Raw genomic sequence first — 26,321 nt, forward strand, 5'->3', positions numbered from 1 at the left:
TTTAATATACATCATGAGCGATACTGTGAAAATATATTTGGTATACTACTTGGACCTGCAATAGTTTTCCCTCACTAGCTACAACCTTTCCCTATTATGTGCAGTATTCTATCCTGCCAGCGTTACTTTCTCAGACACGCATATTTGAAATTATTTTATAATAAAAAATATGTATTTGCTTGGTTACACATGATTAAGTACTCTTATACATACAATTCAAGCAATAAATCAGCGAATCAAAAACTGATCACTGTTTATACTTTTCGATCGTGGAATCTATTATATTTTGGTTACGAAACAACTTCGTCTCGAAAAACAATTTCGTTGAAGAAGAATCGAAACCTTTGAAGAAAAATAAGATCCGTTAGCAATAATTATTTTTCAATGAATTTGATGCAACCATACGTCGGTCAAATTTAGAGGGTAATCTAGAGACCTAAATTACGGGTGTTCTTTTGGGTTCGTTGGGAAAAAAAAATATATATTTTTACCATCCATTTTTTACAATTTTATTGATGTCCCATAACTTATAAAAAAAACAAATATTAAAAAAGTTATGGGCCTCTAAATATAGCCATGAAAGGAAAATGGGCTGTAGAAGCTGACATGATTCCAATGCTCCCATTCATCCCAAACAGAAATAAAAATAGTTTTCTTGATCAACAAGAATTTCATTATGAATGGGAGCAAAGGAAAAAAAAATTAAAGAAATGCTGATGGTGTGAAAAGTTTTGTATTCTTTAAAAATAGTAATAACAATAATTTCATGATTCCTGAGGTCCGAGCTATAGAGGGATATATACTGAAGGTCCATGCCAAATTTGAAATCGATGGATTGAATAGAACTCAAGGTTTTGTGACAACCAGGTTGAAAAATGTTATTTCGGAATAAACCTGTTTAAAGTTTTAACTTTGATTGCCACGTTGCTTTCTGTATGAAATAAAATGGGAATTTTTCTTACCCTTAATCGGCGGTTGTTGGGGCATCTAGGAGGCCTTCTGCTGCATTTGCAACTTTTACATAGGCTGATCTTTCTAGCCTTGAACTCGGCTCTATTGAAGTGTATACGATGCATTACACTGGGATGCTCATGACCTTCTCAATTTTTGGAACTTCGACATTGGTTTTGGGGCAAATATTCATAAAAGATGTAGCTATAATAATATGCAAAAACAATTAATTTTTGTCAAATTTCTAGACCAGACAACCCTATAAAGTTTTATGCTTCTTATTATAACCATATTGTTTTATAAAATGATGATTTTATGCATTTTCAAAACTTGTGATATCTGTGAATTTACGCATACTTATTCCAACATTTTGGGCTTCCGAAAAATCTTTTGTTTATACTCAACGTTCAGTTTTTGGGATTAGAAGTTGACGTGACATGATAAAATGGTAAAAATTTTCCGATATTCAAATTTAGTTTCGTAATTTTTAGTTTAGTAATTTTCTGAGTCAATAAAAAACAAAAAGAAAATCCGATATACAATTGTATGATCACAGTAAATAGAATACGCATTAATGTATTAATAAGATTTAAATAATTGCTTGTATGTAATTCATGTGTTGGCAATATGCAATACACATTTATGATCTACACATTTTCACATCTGCAAACGTGTAGTTTTTCTCACTAAAAAAAAGAAAAGAAAAAATCATTAGTATAGATATACCTACATATTATGTAGGTCTATCCGCTTTTGTAGTATCACTTTTGAATCCTACTAATGAAATATGTACATTATTTAAATTGCAACGCTCCAGCAGTAACTATGCAAAGCAATTGGAATATACAATGGATTTTATGTATACACAATAATATACCTATCACATGTAGCGGATTTGTTAACTGTCAGATTTAGTATGAGTAAAATATTTTTACCATTGTAGATATTCGAAACAAAACGTTCACTCACAATTGAATTCGATAAAGTATTTATCTATTTAAAAAAAGTTTTAAAACGCCTTTGTCGGCATAATAATTGATAATTAAACTGTGGATTGTGTTTTCACTGTTTTCCAAATTATATGTATATGTGCTTATGAAATAATAAAATATTTTGTTACTAATCTTATGTTTTACTGTCTTTTTCAATGTTAATCTAAATATCGAGCTGGTAAAATTTTTCAAAAATGATACAGTAAAAAAATAAAAACATGACAAATTAGTTTCTAAAATGAATAATTATTAAAAAAAATTAAATAATCACACAAACCCCATTAAGTTAATTTTGCATAAACAGTGTGATTATCATATACCGCTGCAAAATACAGATTCCTTATTTTGCCAATGTTGAAGTTTAGATTTCTCGATTGCTCGATTTATGACCTCAACTGTGAAATCTGCGTCCGCTTTAGTGATGCACATTGGGGGTTTTATTCTCAATACCTATAAAAATCCATATCATTCGCACAACTTTCACCATAAAATTCATTTTCTTTTTTACGAAAGTAAAATGTGAATGGAAATAAATAATATAACTCACATTCGCATAAAGTCCACCTTTCCCAACAAGCACACCCATATCTTTGATATTTTCAAATAACTCGAGCATCTGTGGCACTGGTAGCGGCTTTCTGGTTTCTGGATTGCAAATCAATTCAACCCCAATCATTAAACCTTTTCCCCTTACATCTCCAATTATTGAGGGATGATCCAATTGTAAGGCCCCCAATCTTTCAATTAGATAAGTCCCCACTTGCAGCGCGTTTTCTTGGAGTTTTTCTTCCGCAATGACCTACAACATGCAGAAACAAACAAACGCTGAGCTTATCTTGAGTAGACGATATTTACTTTGGATCCTTTTAAAATAGGCTTAAACTTTGTTCGGATTGAATAAACAAATGCATCAATGATCTTGGAGGTCAAGTGAAATCACGAAAACTCCATTTTCTTCGCTTCCATTCAAAGCCTGCATAGTCCGGATACGGAATTTCAGACCTCGTGAACTCTGATCTGAATAATACATCCAAATAGGCCTCAACTGCTTAAACTTGTCATTAACATTAATTCCTTATGCTTCGAGCAAGCCGATTACTAACACATCATATCACAATGGAATGCAGTTGTGAATTCATACTAACATCTAATACTGCAGATCCTATGGCGCAGGCAACTGGATTACCACCAAAAGTGTTGAAATGAAGAGCTTTCTTCAGACTGTTGGCAATTTCTGGTTTAGTAACAACTGCGCCCATAGGAAAACCATTTCCTATACCCTTTCCCATGGTTACAATATCGGGTTGAACCCCATGACCTTCGAATCCCCAAAAGTTTCCTCCTGTGCGACCAAATCCAGTCTGCACTTCATCAGCAATGCAGATACCGCCGTGGTGATGAATGAGATCGTAAGCTTTGCGCAAGTATGATCTGGGATATTGCACAGTACCACCAATACCCTTCAACGTACAATGCAATTAGGTTTATAGCGGGAATAGTGCTGCATATATGTGTATCTCTACATTATTACCATAATACTGACCTGTATACTCTCTGCTATGAAAGCAGCAACTCGCCCGTTGTTTGGAAGACTGAATTTGAAAGTATCTTCTAACTGTTCAAGGTATTTATCAGAGGCAGTGCAATGTTCATTCGCACATTCGCATTTTCTCCGACCAGGTGCAACTGGGCTGTCCCGACACTTTGATCCACCCCAAGGACCACGATAGACATCAGGGTTTGTGACCTATAACAAAAAGATAGCACACACATTATGAAAGTGATTTGCTATTCACATGAATAATTATCAAATAATACTGTGCTGCAGAAGAGTGGAGCTTTAATTGGAATAGGTAAATGGAGAGGCTGCCTGCTTATTGAACAATTGAAAGTAGGTTGATTATATCAATCAAAGCAAAAGGCAGACCAACATTAGGATTCGTAACACTCCCAATGTGCCCCATGTTAACTGTAACTAACTTACCGCTCACAGTATTTTGATATGCAGCAAAGAAATCGCGATTATTCTCAATATAATATAGAGTCCAAACAGCGATCTGAATCCAAACTGGAAAAGGTACCAACATGAATGTATCCAGCAGGTGAAGGCACGGGATATCTCCAGGTTGACATCGCAGTAGAGGCTGCTGCCGCTTGGCTACCACCATGATAGCAATTTTTCAAGGAAATGATTTCATGAGCACCGGTGTGAAGACGCGCCATCAGAAAGGCCAGCTCCGTTGCTTCAGAGCCGCTGTTGACTAAGTAAACAACTGACAAGTCTTCCGGGAGTTTTGCCACCAATTTTCTCACGTACTCATGTAAGCGAGGCTGCATATAAATGGGTGTCGTGTGTCCAAGGCATCTCATTTGATGCGACGCAGCAGATACCACTTTTCTGTTTCCAAAAGCTGACCCATTAACTCTCAATGTGATAAGTGATTTTAGTACTTAAGTAGGAATCAGTGAGGGTAACTTACGGGTGACAATGTCCGATAGACACTGTAGCTACACCAGCAAACATATCAAGATATCTCTTCCCTTCGTGGTCCCAGAGCCACTGACCAAATCCTTCGTACATCATGAGTGGTTTTTTGTAGAAAGGAACCTGACAGGGTGCAACGTGGGAGGAATTTACCTTTTTCACAACATCATAGTCTTCACCCTACGGAATAAAATAGTAACTAATTAACATCACGTTCGTGCCTGCAAGCAACTCTCTAAATTTGATAAGCTAATTCGAAGGTTTAGGTGACTTTACATGATACACAGAAGGTTGATGATCACATGCTGGCATTTCTGGTATTCGTGAAGAGCTCAGTCTACGAATGTGACTCCATTGCGATGTACGCCAATCTATAAAAATTCTTCTAGCAATCATAATTACTAATGTTCCGTGGCTTTGCAACAACTTATGACACCAAAGATTTTCTTCCCGTAATTATGTAAGGTCCTTCTTAGCTGAAAGCCACTTTGAAACTGAAAAGTAGTTGTTGACAAGTCAAGCAGTTGGGTCATTACCCATAATCTGTATGCACATACTGCAGACTGGCATTAAGCTTGAAGCCGGCTTGGAAAGGTCATTAATGTTAACTGCTGCATAACTGTGTATCAGACCATTTACGTATGAAAGTATCAAGACCTTTTATCGTACTACAAGCGCAAGTGTAAAATAGATATACCTTGCAAGGTAAAATGCGACGTAAACGAGTTCGTATATATACTGATCATCTGTATCTGCAATAGATAAATAATAACGTGTTCAAAAATTGAGACTAGAATCAGTGACGCACTGAACATTAATAGTTAGCAGTTTATTATTTTCTTTTTGAGAATAAATATTTTACTTTTTTGATTACCAAACTTACATTCGAACATGTTCAAAAATTGTTTCGATTCTTTTTGCATGTAAATTGAAAATTAAATCTGTACAAAAATATGTTAGATTCGTGATTGTTAGATTACAATAAATTATCTGTCAATAATATGTCATAAGTTAATCAGTGAACAATTCGACGAGTAGGTCAAATTTATGTTTGCTGCAGATACTCTCCAGAGGTTCAATTTTTTGATAGCTTATTTCTCGCAAGTATGGTATTTATATTTTTTCCATCCTTATAATTTTTTTTAAGTAGAGTATTAATCAATGTTTTTACTAATTACAGAATAAAAACCGTACGTCAAAAAATTTCATTGAGGCAACCACAAAAAACCAAGGTGATGAGACGCTTGATAAAATGATCAATGATATTAGACGCGTTCTCTTACTGAACTTTCATTGAATATCGTTAAAAAAACAAGCGGTAGTTTAGGCTTTTATGAAATACCCCATCTCTCTCATCTTAATCAAGCTGATGATTTCATAATAATAAAATACTATTATTGGGAGAGAATAAGATTTTTTTCTGTTTAATCATCATAATGTACGTTCTATCAGTATTTTCTTTTGTATATGTCTTAAAATTATCGATCCTGATATAAATATATCCTGTGCCACACTTTGTACTCATAAACATTATTCATTTGAGTGTTTTTTTTGTATTTGTGTTTTCTTCTAGAATTAATACCTTAAATTTTGACTCTTTAATTAATCTAATGTTATATGCACAATATACAGAATACAATTGATTAAATAAGATTCACATACTGCTATTAGATAAATTAACAAATAAATAATATCACACTTGAGAGAATTCATGGAGTTATCCTTAAGGTAATAGACGTCTAGGTATACTAAAAGTATATCCATAACATTATTATAAAATCACAAAATCATATCACAATAGTATAGGTAGGTATGTTTAGTAAAATACTAATGGTTATATACAAAACAATGAAAAATAAGATTTAACAATTTCCAATACTCGTTCTGACAATCATAAAATAACAGAATATTTTTAAACAAAGAGTATAAGGGTGATATTTTCACACTGATTCTGAAAATTACAGAATAACTCCATTGGTAATTAAGAAATATAGTAATAATATAACAGATGCCTTGCAATATAATTTGGCACACACGTTACACTATTTTAAATCTTTGGTGTTGACAGATAAGACTAAATGGGTAATGAGACGAAGACAATTTGCTTCAATAAATATCATTGCTAGAAATAAGTACGATTACGCTGGCAGAAAAGTAGATTCTTGAACTCTTATATAAACTGGATCCTAACTGCGAATGATTGCAACAAATGTAATATTTAGAATAAGTAGTAATAGTTCTAATTTTGACTAATAAAACTAGTAGCTCAACCCCAAAGTATAAATCCTACCATATCGCAAATTTTAAAAGAGAGCCTTGAAGATTTGAGTAAGAGAATGAAGGAATATAATATTTACTTACTCAGATACCATTTCTATCAATGGTAAATAATTTAAATAGTGATTAACTATAATTGACGGTAATTTGATACTTTTATGTACTTCCATTGAGTGAGTTATATTAATTATTGATGGGGCAGTGATCAGGGCTAAATGGAATACTTAATAAAATTTACACAAGTTCTCCTGATATGAAAAATTTTCTGATTCTTTCCAGAGTGTAAACAAATTAGTGGCACTCGTCAATTATATCGATAAATTATGTTCTTTGGTACTAAGCAGAAAATGTGAAAAATAGAAACCTCACTGTTAATTTTTTATATGGGGCTTTTCAAAGGGTTTGAATTTCAGTTAAAACCATGCAAATATTTGTATGAACCTTAGACCTATTTTACCCAGTAATTAACGTACTGTTATACATTAAAAGTTACCTACACACTGCTGTAAACCATTCTGAATGTTTATAATATTATACAAATTACTCAACTTCAAAACTCCTGTGTCAAGTATTGAAAAATTGCATCAATTATAACTTTGACTAGAAGAAATTTCAACATGGAATTTATAACCATGGAAAAATTATGAATAGATTAGACGCGTAATCTAATAGAATTTACGTGTGTACTTGTTTTTAACTCCAGACAGTTGTGTATATCAAGATTATATATTCTAAATAGAAGAATATATGCTAAAAGCTAGATAACAACTTTTTTTAACTGGTTATCAAGTGTATCAATCTAAATGTATCACTGACCGTATCATACTTCACAAATTGTGAGGCGCAGTTACTGCAAACTACTATTTGCACGACGTTTACAATTTTTGAAGTAGAGATTCAATATAGATTTACTGTAACTAATATTGAAGACCAAAAGTCTACACAGGTGCTTCAAACATTGATCTGGGGTCAAAATCGGATCGGAATAAGATTCTGTTGCCTCATTTCATATGTAGCGAAACTAATTTTGTAAATTCGAAAAGATCCTAATGATCTTAATAGAAATTATCACAATGTCTTTTGAAATGGTCTTCATTTTGTATTAATTCAGTAATCGTCGCAATTTCTTAAATACTGATTTTTTACCTTCAAAAATAACTACTCGGTTTTGAAAGCGTAATAAAAAAGTTTAAAAATCAGTAATAGCCAGAGTAATGATGATATCCAGGTCTTGGTGGATGATACGGGGCTGGACTGACAGGGTAAGTTGGATTGTATCCAGGGGGTGGAGGTGGTGGAGACATAATTCGGCCATCTATCGTATCAGGCACAACATGCGAGTTCGAAACACTCGGTGGTTGAGGACTAGTGAGCAATCTTGTTCCAGTCCCATGCAAGTGATGAGACCTAGATAGACTCAAGTCTACACTATGTCGTCCACCTGGAGTTAAATCTAGACTAACTACTCTGAGAACATCATTATGTGGATAAGATGGTGGCGGAGGCGGTGGGGACATCGAGTAGCCTCCCGTTCTACTGAGATCAACACTCTGTCTTTCAGTAATTTCGTAAAGATGATGGTGGTAACGAACGTTTTGTACCTGAGCACCAAAACTGTGGTGAAATCCTCGAGCCGACATGTCCAGCCCCTGCAGTTCACTGCTATTTAATACAAGGGGCTCAAAATTCGTTCTCTCCCTTCCGAAGTCTGATTCTATTGTGTCATATTTATAAGAAGTGGATAGATCCAATTGTAAAGGATCTTTCTCTTTGACGGATAGACTTAAATTTTGGGCTACAGAATCACCTTCATCGCTCGATAAATTATCTGTGGGAACTTGGTGATGATGCACATCCTGGTATCTTGGATTTGGTGTTGCAGCTGGTGATACTAAGTCTTGGACATGAATATAATTGTTTGGAGACGTAACTCGGGGCAAATCTTCGTGGTGTAAGTACTGTTCCATATTGTGGGTCCTTGCGTTCATATAATCCACAGGTCTGTGCAAGTGATAATCCATGTGTAAATGGCTCGGTGGTGTATGACGATTGTCTGGAGTTGCGGTAGGGGACATGAGCTCTTGTTGCTGAATGTAAGAATCCAAATGAGTATCTGGAGATCTCTGAGGCATAGGCGAATGTAAGTGTGTTGAAATTGAATATAGATTGGTATCTCTGTCATTGTCTTCTAATATTGGACTAGAAACAGCTCCGATATCCCTTTCTGCTGCATCAAGGGCTGCTTCTACCAGCAAGCTAGCATTCGAGCTTTCCGTTCGCCTATACACATTTAATCCTAGCTTAGACTCATCAATCAGGGTTTGTGTTATTTTCCCCTCCTCCTTCCTGTCCTCAAATTCGTAAACGTCTTGTGGGGCAGACGAAGACTGAAGCTGCGTTGGTATTTCTGAAGTCGTCGGCGTGTTGAATTCACCCATCCACTTTTTACTCCCTTTACTTTGCAGCCTTGCGGTTGTGTACAAATCCGTTTCAGGACGAATATTCTCAACATTTGATTCTATGCTGTCTACTATTTGTAGTGTACTAGACTGGGGTGAGGATGGCTGATGATTTTCATGTTCAAACTCATCCTTTGCTAGTGGATCGTCTTCGTTGTTTTCATATTCAACAGATTCAGGTTGAGTAAGTTTTATTGGTATTTCTGCTTTCGAACTACTTTCTGAGCTGCATTCATCTAATGACGGCAAACTGTTGCTGTTATCCTAAATGAAAACATACAAACATTTTTGTTGCTTGCTCTGAAAGTCTCTTGACCGGTGATCTGATATGAATATTCAGAGCATCTAAGTAACTTTACCTGGGAACTTTGTCGGCTTAGTCTGGGCGTTTTCCCTCGTCCAGTATCTTCTATAAGACCTCCACTGTATGCGTCAAATGTATATGCGACAGAGCGTTCAATCTTGGGCATCATTTCTTCAGTCAGCCCATGTACTTTCTTGTAATGAAATTGTAAACACTGTTTAGTAGTGAAAGCAGCTTTACAACTATTTTCTTTGCACCTGAAAATTGAAAGGAAAATAGAAGTCGTTTTACCGGACTAAAATGTATGGTATATTGATTGTGAAAACGGTAAAAACTTTGATAAAGCAAATAATCGATATAGCATTGTAGTTGATAAATCAACATACTTGAAAGGCTTGACTCCACTGTGGGTCAGCATGTGGATCTTAAGATTACTCTTGTTCTGAAACATCTTTCCGCAACGATCACAAGTAGCTGCACCAATAACATCTTTGTGATGGACCTCTTTCATATGACGCTGCAGAGCTGCTCGCGATCCAAGTAGTTTTAGACACAATTTGCACTGAAATTCTCTGAGCACTTCCGACATATCTGTACAAAGCAGAAAATGAATGAGATTTAGAGGCAATACAAAATAAAACTTCATTATACAGGTTAATAAGAAAATAATCCTACCACTGTGCATCCTTTTGATGTGTACTTTCAATTTCTGAGGCTGACAGAATTTCCGGCCACAAAAATCGCAAAGTGGCCTTGCTCTTTGTGGATTTTGGGAACACCCATATGTTCGATGCATTTCTAAGTAATTGAGTCTCAAGAAAAATTTTTTACAATATTGGCATTGGTAAGCTCCACGACCTGCATGTAGCTCGGCGGCATGTTTCATTATGTTGTCTTTTCCCAAAACAGCAGCTCCACAAACCTGATTAAAATATGATTTTGTGAGTGTCACTACTGAGCAAAATTTTCAACACAATAGACAGTTCTTTTTTTCTTTTACCTTGCAGTGATATTTTCTTATCGTAAGACTGTAATTGGTATCATGAAAGATGCAGCAATGCAGCCGATAGTAAATAGGATGAGCAAAGTTCAGATTACAACCGCCACAGTCTGCATATAGAAATTTATACATTATTTGTGAAAATTATTCCAAGTATAGTAAGTCACAGTGGGGGTAGAGCTTACTGGTTTTGTCCATTTTATTTTTCCGTGTCCAAGTAGACGATTGGGAATCAGCCCAGTAGGTCAATTCCATTCCGGGAGTAATATTCTGCGTAGTGACCAAATGAAGCTCTCCTTCTTTGCTCATAACAATAACACTTCTTTCTTCCTTGGTATCTGCTGGCCTCATATATCGCACCCAATTACTCCTCAATGGGTCTGTGGTACTGATATACGAGGTCTTACCATTGTGCTCCATCTGCACGAAAATGAAACAATTCAGTGAGCAATAAGCTGAGAAAACTAACCGTGTGGATAAAAAGAAAGTTAAAATTTTTTTAACCTCCCAAATATGTCTCATTGAGAAGTCGTCAGGTATGTCCATTTCTTTAACCGGTATACCAACAAGAGGTCCAAGTCTGGAATACATTGGCAGTCGACTCTTAGCGTAAACCCCAAGCCCATGGTCGTGACTCGTTACTTTCAGTTCTAAACACTCTGGCAGAGAGTCTCTGGCATAAATCGGTCTATCTTTGTCAAAGATCAGCTGCTTTTCTTCACTTTCTACTTTGATCCTTTGTTTGGATTGTTCTGAGTTTGTTTGGTCGTCATCAGATTCAAAACCATCATCAGGTGGTTTGTCGTAGCCTTCAGACATAGGATCTTTGCAGCAAACTGTCTTCTGAACTTCAGGATTATCCACGTGCTTATTCAACCAATTAGCATATGTGGTAGAATCTAAAATGGTATACTGAGGCTTGAGCAATGGGCAGGCGTCTTGTAAATGCCGACTGTTACACTCTTGACAAAGCTTTATTTTTATTGCTACTCTCTGTGGTTCAGTCAAAGAGTTTTCCGAGTTTTTTTCTATCAGTACACTTTCAGAGATGACTGGAGCTGCATCTTCTATAACAGATACAGATATGACGCTTTCATCAGGAACAATAATCCCATTTTGAGGGGCCTTGCGAACATCGTGGTGTTTCTTATTCTTATGCTCGCCTGTATGCTTGTGTTTTCTTTTCCGATGCTTATGCACATGGTCATCTGTGACATCATCCGATGCACTTTTCATATCTTTACAATCTCGATCAGCTTCATACCTAATTCGTTTTCTTTTCTTTCTCAACTTTCGCTCATCTGGAATATTATCCACCTTTGGTTGTTGAGATGTGGTATCCTCACCGACTTTGTCGACAGTCACATCTGTATCCGAATTATTCAATTCTTCGGGCTTTTTCTCCCTGCTGAAATCTTGTATGGCTTCTTTGACTCCAATCACAGTTTTTCTTTTACTTGTGCTTACAGCTGGTAGCTTTTCACCTTCATCATTTGCCATTTGACTACTCTCATTCTTTTCAAATTTTAAAACCGGAGCATTAGCAACTCTGGTCTCTTTGGATAAAATTTCCTTGTCTATAGGAGCATTATCAAAACCGTTTGCAGTTCTTTGTACACCTTCAGCAAGTCTAACTTTATCTACATCTTCAGTCTTTGGCTTGTCTACATCTACCTGCAATTCATGCTCTTCAGCTTTTCCAGAGTTTCCGTCGTGACTAGCGGAGCTATCTGTGTCATTGTCACTGATTCTTTTCTCTCTTTTTTCGATGGAATCTTCGCGACTCTTATGATGCGACACTAGCTCAGGTGCCACGCATCCTTCTTCTAATTCTACCGCAGTGTTATCCAATACTTTCAAATGTTTTCTTTTCCTACGCTTGACTTTATGATGTTTGGTTTTACTTTTGTGGTGTTTATTCCTGGAGCTCCTTCTAACATGCCCTTTGCTCAGGCTTTCCAACGTTTCCGATTCTGCTTCAACCTCCAGTACCTCGTCAGTTTTTGGTGCAGATGACTGTGCCTCTGGCACTGGAAGCGGTAACTGCTTACGAGGACTTCGACGCAGCGGCTCTTCACTTTCATCAGCCCCATTTGCCACAGCGACAGGTTTAGGTCTGTTTCCTTCATCTTCACAATCTGCTTTGCAGTCTAATCCGTTCTGAGATCTTTTATTCAGCCTTAAAAAAGTGAAGATTGATGTCAGTAGTATATAGATAAAATTTTAATGGATAAATAAAACAGATTCATACTTTTCATTCCATCATTTCAGTCCATGTAAACAGTAAACATATCGTTTGGCACAACACAATGGGCACTGATTCTGAGTCGATTGAGATATTGGGATAAACGTGCCAATAGATAATACCGATTTTTATTCAACGGGAGAAAATAGTGTTCAGCAGTAGATGGCAAGTAATAGTTAGATTCGGGGAAGCCCCGTTTGACGTTTCGCCGCCAGCCATTGCGTTCGCATTGAAAGCAACGGCCGGAGTGACAGCTATCGCCGTAACGCAACGAGGGTTAGATGCCGTGAAGAATTGACATGAAAGAGCACTGGGATAGTGATAATTTTCTACGTACCTCTGCGACGATTCACCTAAATCCAACAAATGTCTGGCTAGGTCCTCGTCGGTGCCAAGTCCGAGACGTTTTTTTAGTTGGATCCATCGTTTCCCGTTGACAACACCGATGTGTATACTTCGATAATGTTTATTCTCGGCCGGAGGCGCCCGCACCGTTGGTCGAACGTGAGAACGTTTTGTCCCTGATTCTATCGCATGCCTCGTACTGTTTTTGGGCATAACTACATCCTAGTCCATAAGGATTAAAGCCAAAAAAGTTAAGGACGCGCACCGATATCACCCTATCCTCTTTATGTCATGGGGATGTCCTACACCACCACCACAACCACCTTCATCACCGACGCCCACTGTCTTGCCTTGCCACCGTCCACGCGTTCTGATGTATCGATCGGGCACGGGACACGAGCAATAGCAAGCAATAGCAAAGGCTGCAAGGCGACCCTTGTGCATCACGCTCTCTGGCGGCAAGCGAAGCGCCTTCGATATCCATCAATATCTATGTTTATTTTTATTATTTTTTTTTTTCTCATTGCCACGGTATTGCGTATTGTGTACAATTCTGTACAATGCGGCGCATCAAGTGCAGACGATATTTCGTTTTCAGGGAAGACTGGAATCCATTCTGAGAAAAAAGCTATCGATGATCCCATGTTAAACATGTTCCAGCGGCTCTGGTGTTTTCTTGGGCGCCATATTTAATTCGAACACTGAAATACGAGGATTTCAGAAACGTTATTCACTCAAATCACAGCACCTTAGGCTCACAAGCTTTCCTACTTTTCCCAGTATATGACTCGACTGTATTTAGAATAAATCAAGGTGTAAAAATAATTGAAACATTAACTAAAACATGAGCTTTCATTGAGTTTGGCGAAAAATATTTTACACATATTTGTTATCCCATTTTAGTATAATTATAAAGCATTCTAAACTAATTGAGCAATAGAGTCTCATTCGACAATTGCTTTTATCTGCGTTAAGAAGAAGAGATTAGTACCTCGATATAAAATGTATAAACGGAAAAAGCGTGCTTCTAAAAAATATGTATAGTCCGTATCTTGACCAGACCTCAGATCAAGTTCCGTCGAAGATTTAAATATATTGACGCACAACTTCGTTTCAAAAGAATTCGCGTGGACTTTGACGAAAAATAACCGGGCTTTACAATTGATTTGCCGAAATATTATAGATTTCCAAACAATAAATCCGCTTAATGGTTTTAAAAAATACTACGTCGAAATATCCCATCGGAAGTCCGGTTTCGGGCCCCCCTTCGGAGCTGGTAGACGGCAAACTTTATGGTAGACAGTAGGCGTGTGGAGGTGGATATTCGCAGATGCTACATCCGCTAAACCTGGCCGGTAGCAACGCAGAACGACTTTAAGAGGAATAGTGTGGACCAAAATGAAACATTTTTTGTATTTCCTTTTTTCGAAAGCAATTCTATAAACAGCCCCATCACAATTTGAATTTATGAGTGGGTGACGAAAGCTCACTATCAAACAAACTGAAGTTTTCAATTCAACATTTTTACACTTGCGTTTAATCGTGCGGATGATAGCGTTTTAGTCAATCCATGTTCCGTCTAGGTTAAATAAAGATCGAAGGATCATATTCTGATAAGTTTAACTCCAAAAACAGCACGATGGAAAAATAATAACTGGCCGTTCAATAAAAAATTGCTCGCAATATCTAAATGCATTTTTCACTGTACCGTTAACCAAGGATTTATTCGATCCCAACAAATCCTCTGTTCGCTGACTTTTGATTGAACTAACCAAATCATTAATTGATACAAATTGGTGTACTATATTCCCACAAATGATTTGGTTCATTAAATATGGTGATTTAATAGAATCCACGAAATGTTTGGTTGTATGGCGATTCATTGTGTTGACAAACATTCGCGCAGCGGCTAATGCTGCAAAAAGTTATGCGAAATTGGAGACTATAAATAATTGTGGTCACGTTGCACATACCACGTTTGCAATCTTTCTTCTTTTTTTGCAAAATCCAGAACCGACAGCCACATTTCTTATACCGCATCACATGCGTTGATTATTCTGAGTATATAATAGGTTTGATCGCTACAAAATTGTTCAAAGAATCGCGGTGGGTGTTATTTCGTGATATGTAGCAAAACCCCAGCTTCCCCCATCCCTCCCAAAGATGTGTTGTGATGGTCGTAGCACGTGGGACGGAGGCTTGCGCACGCCCGCGTTATTTGTCGCATCAGGGGTTCGCCGCGCGACGCAACGCTTGCGCATTTTTGGCGAACGATCAGCTGGCCTGGGGTAGAGTTATATATCAGTAACGACGCACTCCCCTGCGAATAATATCGAACGGACGTATTGGAATAAAAGATGGAAACAGGAGGAATGGTTGTCGGTGGAAATTCATCTACCTTATACCGATAAAATGAAATATTCTTCAAAATATTGAGGGGGGTAACAGCAAGGAAACAACTTAACATTAAAATGTATAAATAGTATTAAACGTACGTGAAAATCGGATCAAAAGAGGAGAAGAAAAAGAAGTGATTATATGAAAAATGTTAGCCTCAACGATAGATTATAAATAATACCTATACATTATATCGCAACCAATACTCAATTATGGCAAAGTTTAACTCGCCCATAAACATCGTTTATGTTATGTGTTTCGTATGTCAAATTAACAAAATATTCGATATTAAATTAGTCGACGCGTCTAGTTACGGTATTAAAAATTCACCGCCGGGTGAAGAAGCATCGACGGCAAAGTATTTTGGAACAAAAAATTTGGAAGATAAACATGTGCCGGATGATCTGCGAAGTCCTTTTCCCGGTATGGAGTTTGGTCCGATGGGTCCAGTCAAGAGACACGATTTCAAAGGGAATGTGGAAAAGTCTACGCGTCAGTACGATATTGTAACCGTTGAATTTCACAGGGTAGAAACCCCGTTTGTTATAGGTATATGGATATTCTTTGCCAGCATCGCTAAGATAGGTAAGTACACAGCTATATATACTCGTATAATACCCAGTTAACTCTTATGTAAAGCGGAGATTTCCACTCGCCATGTGACATGCTGACAATAATTCCAACCCCTGTATAGGTTTTCACATGGCACCAAAATTAAGCAGAATGTTTCCCGAATCGTGTCTCCTCATCGTCGTCGGGGTCGTAGTCGGAGTATTGCTATTCCACGCCGGTAGCGTCCACGTATCCCCGCTAACTCCAGACACATTTTTTCTCTACATGCTACCACCCATAATATTGGACGCTGGATACTTTATGCCGAATAGATTATTCTTTGACCATTTGGGAACTATATTGCTATTTGCCGTCCTTGGAACCATATTCAACACCTTGTCCATTGGTAAGAGTAAGATTAAATATTCTATCGGTTCTATAATTCCAAGCGCAACCTGCATTGCGGTGACGATTCGTATTGCGAAGCTAGTTCACGTCTAGAGTTATTTAAAGTCTGGAAAGCACAGGGATGCACAATTACTGTATTGTTCTTACATTTTCCTTATTATTCATTTTTTAATTATACCGCCACCTAAATATTTTAGTACAACACTTATCGTGTACGCGACTTTTTCTCGAATTTTACTTTTTATCTAATATAAAGCTCAATAAAAACAGTAAACATTTGACGCGGGGAAGCCGGAAACAGCGAGGTTGATTCGGAATGTTAAAATGTGTAGACCCTGGCTGGTTAAACCACGGATATAGAACGTTTTGATCAAATAAAACGTAATATTTTCAGGTGGATCACTGTGGATATTAGGACAAAGCGGTTTATTCGGGTGTAAGCCACCGCTGCTTCACATGTTCCTGTTCTCAGCCTTGATAAGTGCCGTAGATCCTGTAGCCGTGTTAGCTGTTTTTGAGGAAATTCACGTTAATGAAATACTGTACATAGTTGTGTTTGGGGAGAGTTTGTTGAACGATGCAGTTACCGTGGTAAATATTCCTGCGTTCAAGGTGTGGAGCCGTGCTCGTGAAAGATTAATTAACAGGCCTATCACTTTGTTTTTCTTTTTCTTAACAATATATACAGGTACTTTACAACATGTTTGAAGCTTACAGTGAAATGGGTGAGGCCCAGATAGTCTATACCGACATAATGTCGGGATTTGCCTCATTTTTAGTCGTTGCCATTGGTGGCACAATAATTGGTATTGCCTGGGGATTTGCTACTGGATTCGTAACTAGGTTTACGGATCAAGTACGGGTCATTGAGCCGATATTTATATTCGTTATGGCCTATTTGGCCTACCTTAACGCAGAGATCTTCCACATGTCGGGAATATTAGCGTGAGTTACCGTCAGTTTTATTTTTTCCGCCATAACGTCGATAATCTAGCTGATAAATATATGGAGAATTTTTTAGCAAAATTAATGTACATCTTGCCAAAGATAACACACGACGTTTCTCTCATCTGTGATGTAAAATCTACATCCAGTAGCGTTGATTTTCGCGTCAAATTATTGATATTTTCTTTTCAGAATAACATTTTGTGGTATAACAATGAAGAATTACGTGGAAGCAAACATATCGCACAAATCGCATACCACTGTTAAATATACAATGAAAATGCTCTCCAGTAGCTCCGAAACAATAATATTTATGTTCCTTGGGGTAGCAACTGTTAACAACAAACACCATTGGAACACATGGTTCGTTGTAATGACCATAGTATTTTGTTCCGTGTATCGTATTATCGGTGAGTAGTCGTTTCTTTTTCAATTACGGACACTATTACGTAATTCTCAAGATTGCAGCCAAAGCGCGTACACAGGCTAATCCTTTTCCCTCACCAGGTGTGGTGCTCTTGGCTGCTGTAGCGAATCAATTCCGCTTACACAAATTGGATAAAGTTGAGAAGTTCGTAATGTCTTACGGCGGTTTACGGGGTGCTGTGGCTTTCGCATTGGTCTTGTTGATTGATCCCGCTCACGTTCCGCTTCAACCGATGTTCGTCACAACGACTATCGCTGTTATTTACTTCACCGTCTTTATTCAGGTATAAGGAAGTAATAGTATGTTAGTACAGTAGTTACAGGATCTCCGTTAGTACTCCTATGATTCTTGTATTGGTTTTGTAACTCCGAGTAACAACTATACATTCGCTTGCGATTAGCTTGAATATTTAAATACAGATGCATAAATTATAATTCGGTCATTATTTCAGGGAATTACTATCAAGCCTCTCGTCAGAATATTGAACGTAAAAAGAGCTGAGAAACGGAAGCCCACTATGAATGAAAGGATTCACGAACGAGTAAGCATCGCAGCAGTTTTTTACAATTAACGCAATGTTTAGTAAATATATCAGAACTTGACGTGATTTTCATTTTCGGCACATGCCAACAGATCATGGATCACACGATGACTGGAATTGAAGACATATTGGGCAAACATGGGAATTACCACGTCAGGGATAAGTAAGTACAGATTTGTTTGATTGTAGGAATATTTTCGACACTTACACATGTGTGACATGGGAAAATATTGTACTATTCGTTTTTGTTCCTCCCTCTCTCTCTCCCTCGTTCTCTCAGATTTAAGCGATTTGACAACAAGTTCATTCGTCCGTATCTCTTGAGAAACCATCAAGGGGCTGAGCCAAAAATTTTAGAAACTTATTCGAAACTGACAATGAAAGATGCAATGGAATACATAAGAAGAAATGCATCGACTATAGGAAATATTAGCGGCACAGAGAGCATGTCTGCAATATTTCGCAACTATAGTAACACTGGTCAATTCAACGGCAGGTTAGTTGAAAAAAATATTTCACAAGATTATTTATGCATGGACGAATAATTGTACCGTCATTATTCAATAATTGCGATTTTGAATTTTTCGGGGGTATAATTTTTCAAAAATTTTCAATTCTACACATCAATTACAGCCCAAGTTTTAGTCAACTAGAATCTAGCTGGAACATTGATCTTCAAGAGTTGGAGTATAATCCGTCAAAGAAAGACTTGACAGATGCCAAGATACATCACTTGCTTGCGGAAGAATTGTGCAAGCCGTATAAACGCGTAAGTTGTGTTAAACTCATGGATACACGTATCCATCGATTACTTATGGTTGAAGGCAATGTGAACACGTATTTTTATGATTATTACAGCATCGTCGCCTTAGTTATAGTCGTCACGCAGTCAACGATCGTGACTTGTCAACGCAAGTAAATTATAAAATGCACATGAACATAAGACGTATGATGGGAGAGCATAAGCATCGAAACAAACGCAGCAAGAAATTGCCAAAAGTAAGATTAACTTTTCAATAGATTTACAGTTTCAAATTTCCCTTAGGTTCCACGTAAATCAGAGGTAAGCAAGTTTTCTTTCCTTTGTAGGAAGGAAAGCAGAACCACGTCAGTTTCCCAGAATTTCAACAGAATGGATCTACTAAATTATTTTCACAAGGTATTGATATAATTTCCATAATTCATAAATGTCCATCAACTGTGGGCAATTTATTTTATTACGGGGCTAATTCTCAAAAGGTAAAATCATAAAACAATTAATATAAACGTCAATTCTATGACATGAACGATTATCTACACAAGAGTATTCATGAACGCGTAGATAAAAACAAAAGTAAAAAACACGGAAGTGACATTATGAAAGTAAGCCGAATATGATTCAGTGGATTTTCGTTAATTTTAACAATTTCTTAGATTACATCAACGAAGTACTTTATGAATCCGAATGTAAGGATGGATATAAACCAAGTAATAAAGATGATTGGGAGTCCGGGATTACATTTACAGCACGTTCATCAGGTAAACTAAAATCAAGACTGTGATAATATTGTATTGTATCAATTAATAATTGACATCTCGACGATAAGGGTGTACATTATTTCACCTTTAATTTAAGCGGAAGCATTATAAGTAATTAAAACGCCTATCAGATTTTTCGGGCCCATACGGGGCCTTGAGTTTTAGTGTGAAACCAGAATTGGACTTGAAAGTAAAAAGTTAAAAATACCCAAATGAAAAACATTTCTATATCTGTATGTTTTCTGTTACAGAACCCCCGAACGCTCTGGATTTGCAATTGGATTTAGTAGGATTGCCACGTGACATGGAAGGTACAAATATCTAAGTTTGCACAAAGCCTACAAACGTTGGACAATTCGTTTTTAGCGTTTTTTAAAATCATTAAGTTGCTCATTTCTTGAACGTGAAGTAAAATCAACAATCTTCATTAAACGTAAATGTAGATGAAAAAAGTATACTTATTTGTTTCAAGTAGTTTGTCCATAATAAATTTCCAGGAGACTGCCAACGAGCCACAACTCCAACGGCAACGGAAACAATGCTGCCTTGGAAAAGGGAAGATGATTATGATTCCACACGTCCAGTGAAGCAAAATGAATTCCCTGCTTGGTGTTCCAATAAGGAATATTTGGCTTACAATTCGCCATCAGCAACATTTCTGGGTGAGTAGCTATAAGCCTGCGTAATACATGCGATTATTATTCATCCAAATCTCATATATGTTTCTAGGAGGAATTGAACAGCCAAAAGTGCAATCAGTCATTGGGCTTTTCGCTCAGGAGAGTATTTGCTCGATAAACTCAACGGGATCACAAGATGGTATCGAAAGCACACCTTCCGTGGCGCAATTAGAATATTGCTATTCTCCATTGAGAATAACAGGTACAAGTACAAGTGCGAGATAAAACTCGATGTGATTTTTCCGTAGATAATTAATCATGACAGGAATCAAGGAGACTATGACTAAAGAGTTGTTAGTTGTTAGAATGATTGAAATTACAGATGGTGCTAAACGATCGTCTCGTCGCGGATCAATGATGGAATTGAGATCAGTTGAGCCAATATCACAAGAAAAACCTACAAACGGATCACATTCTTTACCTGAATGTTGGAATCCACAAAAATTACGTTTATCACAATTTCCATACACAGCAAAAACGCCTAGCTTATCAACGGCACTTATAACTTCGTCTTCTGATTCGTCAGATTATGAAGAAGAAAATATATGAAAATAATCTTTCCAGAGTACTGAAAATGAGATTAGCTGTAATATAAATTGAACAAATTTTATCTAGCCTTAGGTTAATCAACTAATTGTTGTCTATTGCAGCACGCCACCAACTTCATTGAGTCATTGGCATTATTCTACTTTACTTTGGGCGATAAAAATTCACAAAGACTCATATTTTTTCATCTGACACTGCATTGTCACAGACCTATGTGTAAGTTGTTGATTCTGAAACTATCGTGATCGCAATAAGAAAACGTCTGAAATAGATTTGGCGCAGACTGTAGAAACTAGTGTTGTAAAAAGTTGATAATAAAGAAATTCGGAACACCAAATATTGATATCAATTATACTTATGATAAATCCTCTGTTATTACTTGCTATACATGAGATCTTAATACGCTTGAACATGATTAGAATACTGATAAATAAGAAATTTTGTTATGACCTCTTTTACAAAGATCCAGAAATATCCAATTATTCAATAATTAGATAGCTGGGATTTGTTATTTGTAAACAGCTTTATTATTAATTTAATAATAATTATTTGGTTTTTATAGAATATTGACTTGAGGTGAGACTTTTGAGAGAAACAGGATTACACATGACAGTCAAGTCAATGAAAGCCACAGCAATAATTAGGGCCTGACTTAATCCTTCTTTTTTAAGATTTTTGCTCTCATTATATAAGCTTGCTACAAAAGGATCAATAATTACTGGTAAAATATGTGATAAAGATTCGCTAACATTATTGTCTATAAATGTTTGTACTATGGAACTTGCTGCCACAGTTTCACTACCAATAATTAATTGAAATAATTTTGGTGGTATATTCGGCCGTATAAAATAGTAGTTATCAATCTGCGTGTAACTTGATCCCTCATTTCCTGAAAACAAATATATCATTAGGATGCCGTCATAGGTATGATTTACTGAAACCCAACAGTTTTCCTTACCGTCGGACTGATTCAATTTTGTACTGGTTAGTAATTGTAACGTGATAGCCAACTGAAAGCGTTGTATATTTCTAAGTAGGGTTTTGCTTTCAATTTTATTTTGAAAATTCTTCAGGGAAGTTACATCTTCTGTTACGTAGGCATCTGACACAGGTAGTTTGCTCCACACTTCCAGTGCCTATAATTGAAACAGAATGTCGCTAATGTTTTTTTTTATCAGGATTGTTAGAGAGTTTTAGTGTAGTGCCATTGGAGAGAATATGATTTCTGCTCCTTACGTCTATTAGACTATTTTTGCTCTACCATTCTTCTTGGTGGGTAGACAATTATGTCCATTTATTAAACCCAATCTATTTTCTTCCAAAGGCTAATTGCCAGAGTTATCAAGCCATACATATATTCACACTTCATTATGATTAAATAATTTTTTATTTTAATATAACAAATACTAATTGTTTCATTGAAGGAAATTTATGATAGCAATCATGGATTTTCTGACAAATGCTTACAGAGTTCACACTACCTCTGTATTGTTTGCACCTACTTATTCGGATTCATTATGATGATTTCGTATCATTCGCCTTTCGCAATTCTGACAATAAATTGAGCAATTTTGCAGTGTGTAACACAAGGTGTACACGGAATCAGACGTATTCAGTCCAGCAGATACATAATGCTCTAAAAATTTACTTAAGAATATAAAAGCCAATCATTTTAGTAACAATAAAAATTCCGTAAAAGTTCAAGTTGTGCTGGAGAGTTGACAATGATTTTCTTGCACAGTTAGGCTATTTATCTGGCATCTCAATAGTAAATCATAAGAACTGAAGCCTGTGCACGTAACTCAATCAACCTTGGTCTTAGATTTTACGCTTTTCTAGAGTCCAAGTATATCATACACCTACTAAAGTTCGAGTGATGCATATTTTTATCTTACCACAGTGTGAAACAATTTGGTATTGAATGGTTTAGACCACTCCGGAAATTCACAAGCATCCCATACCAACAAATGGCCGTCGATATCCATTTTTGCCCAACTCACATGTGTCAAACCTATATGAATACTTGTTACAGTTTTAATCTTCTGAAAATAATTACACAAAACGTAGTCATTGTCGTCATTACGTCTCCAAGTATTAATTGACATTACTAACTTTGATACATCACCTAATATTTTTATATCGTGATAATGAATTAGTAAACAGTCAACAGATAATGACTCGACATACTCACAGATCTTTTCTCTTTCGGTAAAGCATTCACGGTGACATTCTGTAATATTTTCTTCAATTGCTTATCCAATGTTGCAGTTGGGTCTATGGGCTCTTCCACTATTGAGCAAACAAGTTTTTCTAGATACTTTTTGTCAAAATTCTCAATTTCAAGTAATTGTTTTACAGTTGTAAATGGCCCTTTCGTGGTCCAGTATTTTTTAATTTGTTCGGAGCATCCTTTAGAAACTTTGTACCTGCATAGTTATTCATTATTCAAATAATACCTACGATACAATTTTGATGCTTTGAACAACAACAAGTCATCAAAAATAAAGAATATCGATGTTTCAATGGAAGCTCATATTATTTTGTAATAGAAGATGACATCATGATCGAATAGAAGTTTGATATCAAATTTCTCGCAAAAAATTGAATTGCATTCACCTAGTCAAACTGCTGGAACATGTAGAATTCAGCACAGTGAGTATTCGGTCTAATGCTTTGTCGTCGTACTTCGACATGAATTCCAAACCAGGTACCACTTCGGACGATTCTTTGGTTGGAGTGCTCGGTGTTTTCAAATGACAATAGCAATTTGCTACCTGAAATTCATCGTTTTGAACAAATCAATGACTACGTAATTTTCTAATCCCTAAATCAAACGTTAACAATACTGATTAAACATTTGAAACTAAAAATCTCACCCTCAGAACACTGGCCCATTTCACGGTGATGCACCTAACCCCGACCTTAATCAACATAATTTATACTGTAAACTTAATATCATAGATTCGAAGCTTTTCCCTAATTATTGCAATGATTGGTTTGCATTTTGCAAAGAAATAAGTAATAATTTAAGTCATGCATGCACACTCGCAGAGGTAGGTGTTACGTATATAGGTTATGTACAACTCACCGGTGCCCTGACATCTGTTCTGTGCCGCCATCTTGAATCACAGCTGACGACCGCGAACTTTGAATATGCCTTGAACAAGCTATCCGTATGTATTTTGTTAAAAGCTGGCTAGACGACCCGTATGCTCAATGTTTGTTACTATTAATTGCAAGGAATTATATTGTTCGTACTGTATTATTTCAGACGGTGTACAAGCTTCATTTTTCTTGGTCCCAATATTTCGCTATCGTTGACTGATAAATTCCAACATATGTGTATTCCAGTAATGCAATAAAAATGACTAATAATGAATGTTAGATCGTTGAACGTGAGTCGAGGCAAGCTGGAAAATTTTGTATACTTACATGTAAGAGAAAACGTTTACATCTAAACTCTGAGTAAGAAACTCGGAGACTTGTAGCATGAAAATGATGTCGAATTGATCAAATGTGATACGATGTGACTTTTCCAGATTTTCATGAAGCAACATATTTAGCTTTGTGTCCCTAAAGTCGAACTGCCAAAATTCCAAATGAGCCATGAAATAAATTTTTCTTATCTTCACATATCTTTTTCTACACATATTTTTTATCGTACGGTTTGACCCCACAAATTCCTTGCCATTTTCAAGTTTTTCAAAGTTTTACCATTGTTGGTACTCATCCCATCCTAAATGGAAAGTTGTAGTAGATACAGCATAATGCGTACGGATAAAATATAACGAGAACAACTGACAAGGGTGTATAAATAATAATAACATGAGAATAATATTCCTTGTAACTAGATGCTTCTGTATAAATATATGCCTTGGGAAGGATTAATTCTGAAAAAAATGAGTCTTAATTTTAAGGCATCAGTAATCTATGTGAAGATTGTGCATATCTAGTAATAGTTAGTGGTTATTAATTTAAGTTTGAATTACAAACTAGATTGATTATAAGTCGTCTTGATACGTCAACAATTCTTACAATCAAGATACCGTGGTACAAATAATGTTGCATCAACAATAACGATATCAGCAATTTCAGGATCTCAAGAAATTGCTGCTTCGTTCGGTCGCAAGTGGCTTACCATTGAAGAAAAAGGGTTCACGAGATTGACGTGTACACTTTTGTAGTGTAAAGTCTTATACACGGAATTGTCTAAACGATATAGTACGTACTGTGTAGGTATATTATTGTAATAAAATTGAAACGGAATTTCAGATGTTTATTTATCGCACAAGTAGGTACGTTATTCATATATTATTGATATTATTTTTTAGAGACTTATTAATTGAAATGGAAGGGGATATTTTAATACACGTAACACACTGTCGATTTTAATGATGACGTTATTCTGAAATATTCATGAGGGCTTTGAAGTGAGTCGTAAATGTAATTTAAATGTTAAAATTTCCCTACAGCTTAATATCAACCCAACTGACTATTATCTGGCGAATATAATTACGAGATGGGCGAATGAAGGCTGCGACGTTGTGCTTGAAAATATGCAACTTTACACTTGTATAATGATAATTCATATAGTTCACTATTTCGTCTAAAACGTACGGCTACAATCTAATTGTTCTTTAATCAAATCACAGTAGGCTTATTACGCACCTCTTATTACTTACAAAACTATAAAGCAATTGCGTAAAAAGTCCAATTCTCTTTACATCACATATACATATACACATATTATACTATATATTATAATGTTGTATTATATTACATTACATGTAAAAAACACAGTGAAAAGAAGGTCGATTGAAAACGTTAGACGTGACAGATTCAACGTATATACCATTATCTATTATTGTATATACCTACATGCTGACATACGTTCAAACTCAACACGTAATCTGTTGCAGAGTTACAGATTTGTAATCGTTGAGACACAATAAATTATCTAATCATTCATTCGACTTTTATTCTAACTAGTTTTCATTCTTTTTTTCGTCTCCTGGGTTGCAAGTATTTTTTTTTTTCTTTTTTTTTTCTTTACTATTATTATTTCTCCTCCATTTCCCACCACTCTTGTTGATCCACAAACTTGACGCCAATATTTATTATAAAGATCTCCAAAAATGTACTTATACCAGTCAACTGACTTTGAAACTTGTACGTATCGATATACGTATACACTATAGTTACACACCATTTGCATATTACCATACATACATTAATACGCGAATTCTGTT

The 26,321-nt window shown here is 36.2% G+C and overlaps 4 protein-coding genes across 5 annotated transcripts; 1 reads left to right on the forward strand and 3 right to left on the reverse strand.

Annotated features, from left to right (window-relative positions):
* Positions 1-1,678: 1,678 nt before the first annotated feature.
* On the reverse strand, positions 1,679-5,136 carry LOC124405667 (alanine--glyoxylate aminotransferase 2, mitochondrial). Its single transcript, XM_046880757.1, has 7 exons — positions 4,705-5,136; positions 4,424-4,608; positions 4,029-4,341; positions 3,487-3,690; positions 3,089-3,403; positions 2,491-2,742; positions 1,679-2,393 (listed from the first exon to the last, which is right to left on the reverse strand). Exons 1-7 carry the CDS (start codon positions 4,822-4,824, stop codon positions 2,256-2,258), a joined length of 1,527 nt encoding a protein of 508 aa, XP_046736713.1. The 5' UTR covers positions 4,825-5,136; the 3' UTR covers positions 1,679-2,255.
* An 806-nt stretch (positions 5,137-5,942) lies between these two features.
* Positions 5,943-13,477, reverse strand: LOC124405175. Its single transcript, XM_046879855.1, has 8 exons — positions 13,051-13,477; positions 10,973-12,647; positions 10,654-10,888; positions 10,469-10,578; positions 10,144-10,390; positions 9,855-10,059; positions 9,524-9,725; positions 5,943-9,428 (listed from the first exon to the last, which is right to left on the reverse strand). The coding sequence occupies exons 1-8, from the start codon at positions 13,269-13,271 to the stop codon at positions 7,902-7,904; spliced, it is 4,422 nt and encodes a 1,473-aa protein (XP_046735811.1). The 5' UTR covers positions 13,272-13,477; the 3' UTR covers positions 5,943-7,901.
* Positions 13,478-15,308: 1,831 nt separating this feature from the next.
* On the forward strand, positions 15,309-21,409 carry LOC124405177 (probable Na(+)/H(+) antiporter nhx-9). Of its 2 annotated transcripts, none has more exons than XM_046879859.1 (17): positions 15,309-16,040; positions 16,150-16,413; positions 16,810-17,006; positions 17,104-17,360; positions 17,553-17,770; positions 17,868-18,070; positions 18,239-18,328; positions 18,421-18,491; positions 18,609-18,824; positions 18,974-19,097; positions 19,187-19,327; positions 19,418-19,487; positions 19,742-19,846; positions 20,098-20,157; positions 20,344-20,508; positions 20,576-20,728; positions 20,849-21,409. In XM_046879859.1, exons 1-17 carry the CDS (start codon positions 15,668-15,670, stop codon positions 21,073-21,075), a joined length of 2,934 nt encoding a protein of 977 aa, XP_046735815.1. In that variant the 5' UTR covers positions 15,309-15,667; the 3' UTR covers positions 21,076-21,409. The 2 variants fall into 2 exon arrangements, with proteins under 2 accessions (XP_046735815.1, XP_046735814.1); XM_046879858.1 differs by having other exon boundaries at positions 15,311-16,040; positions 18,962-19,097.
* On the reverse strand, positions 21,267-24,131 carry LOC124405181. The gene is made up of 6 exons (XM_046879865.1): positions 23,949-24,131; positions 23,689-23,846; positions 23,264-23,498; positions 22,968-23,114; positions 22,031-22,208; positions 21,267-21,961 (listed from the first exon to the last, which is right to left on the reverse strand). The coding sequence occupies exons 1-6, from the start codon at positions 24,003-24,005 to the stop codon at positions 21,618-21,620; spliced, it is 1,119 nt and encodes a 372-aa protein (XP_046735821.1). The 5' UTR covers positions 24,006-24,131; the 3' UTR covers positions 21,267-21,617.
* Positions 24,132-26,321: the final 2,190 nt, after the last annotated feature.

This window comes from Diprion similis, chromosome 4 (assembly GCF_021155765.1).
Source record: "Diprion similis isolate iyDipSimi1 chromosome 4, iyDipSimi1.1, whole genome shotgun sequence".
NCBI lineage: Eukaryota > Metazoa > Arthropoda > Insecta > Hymenoptera > Diprionidae > Diprion > Diprion similis.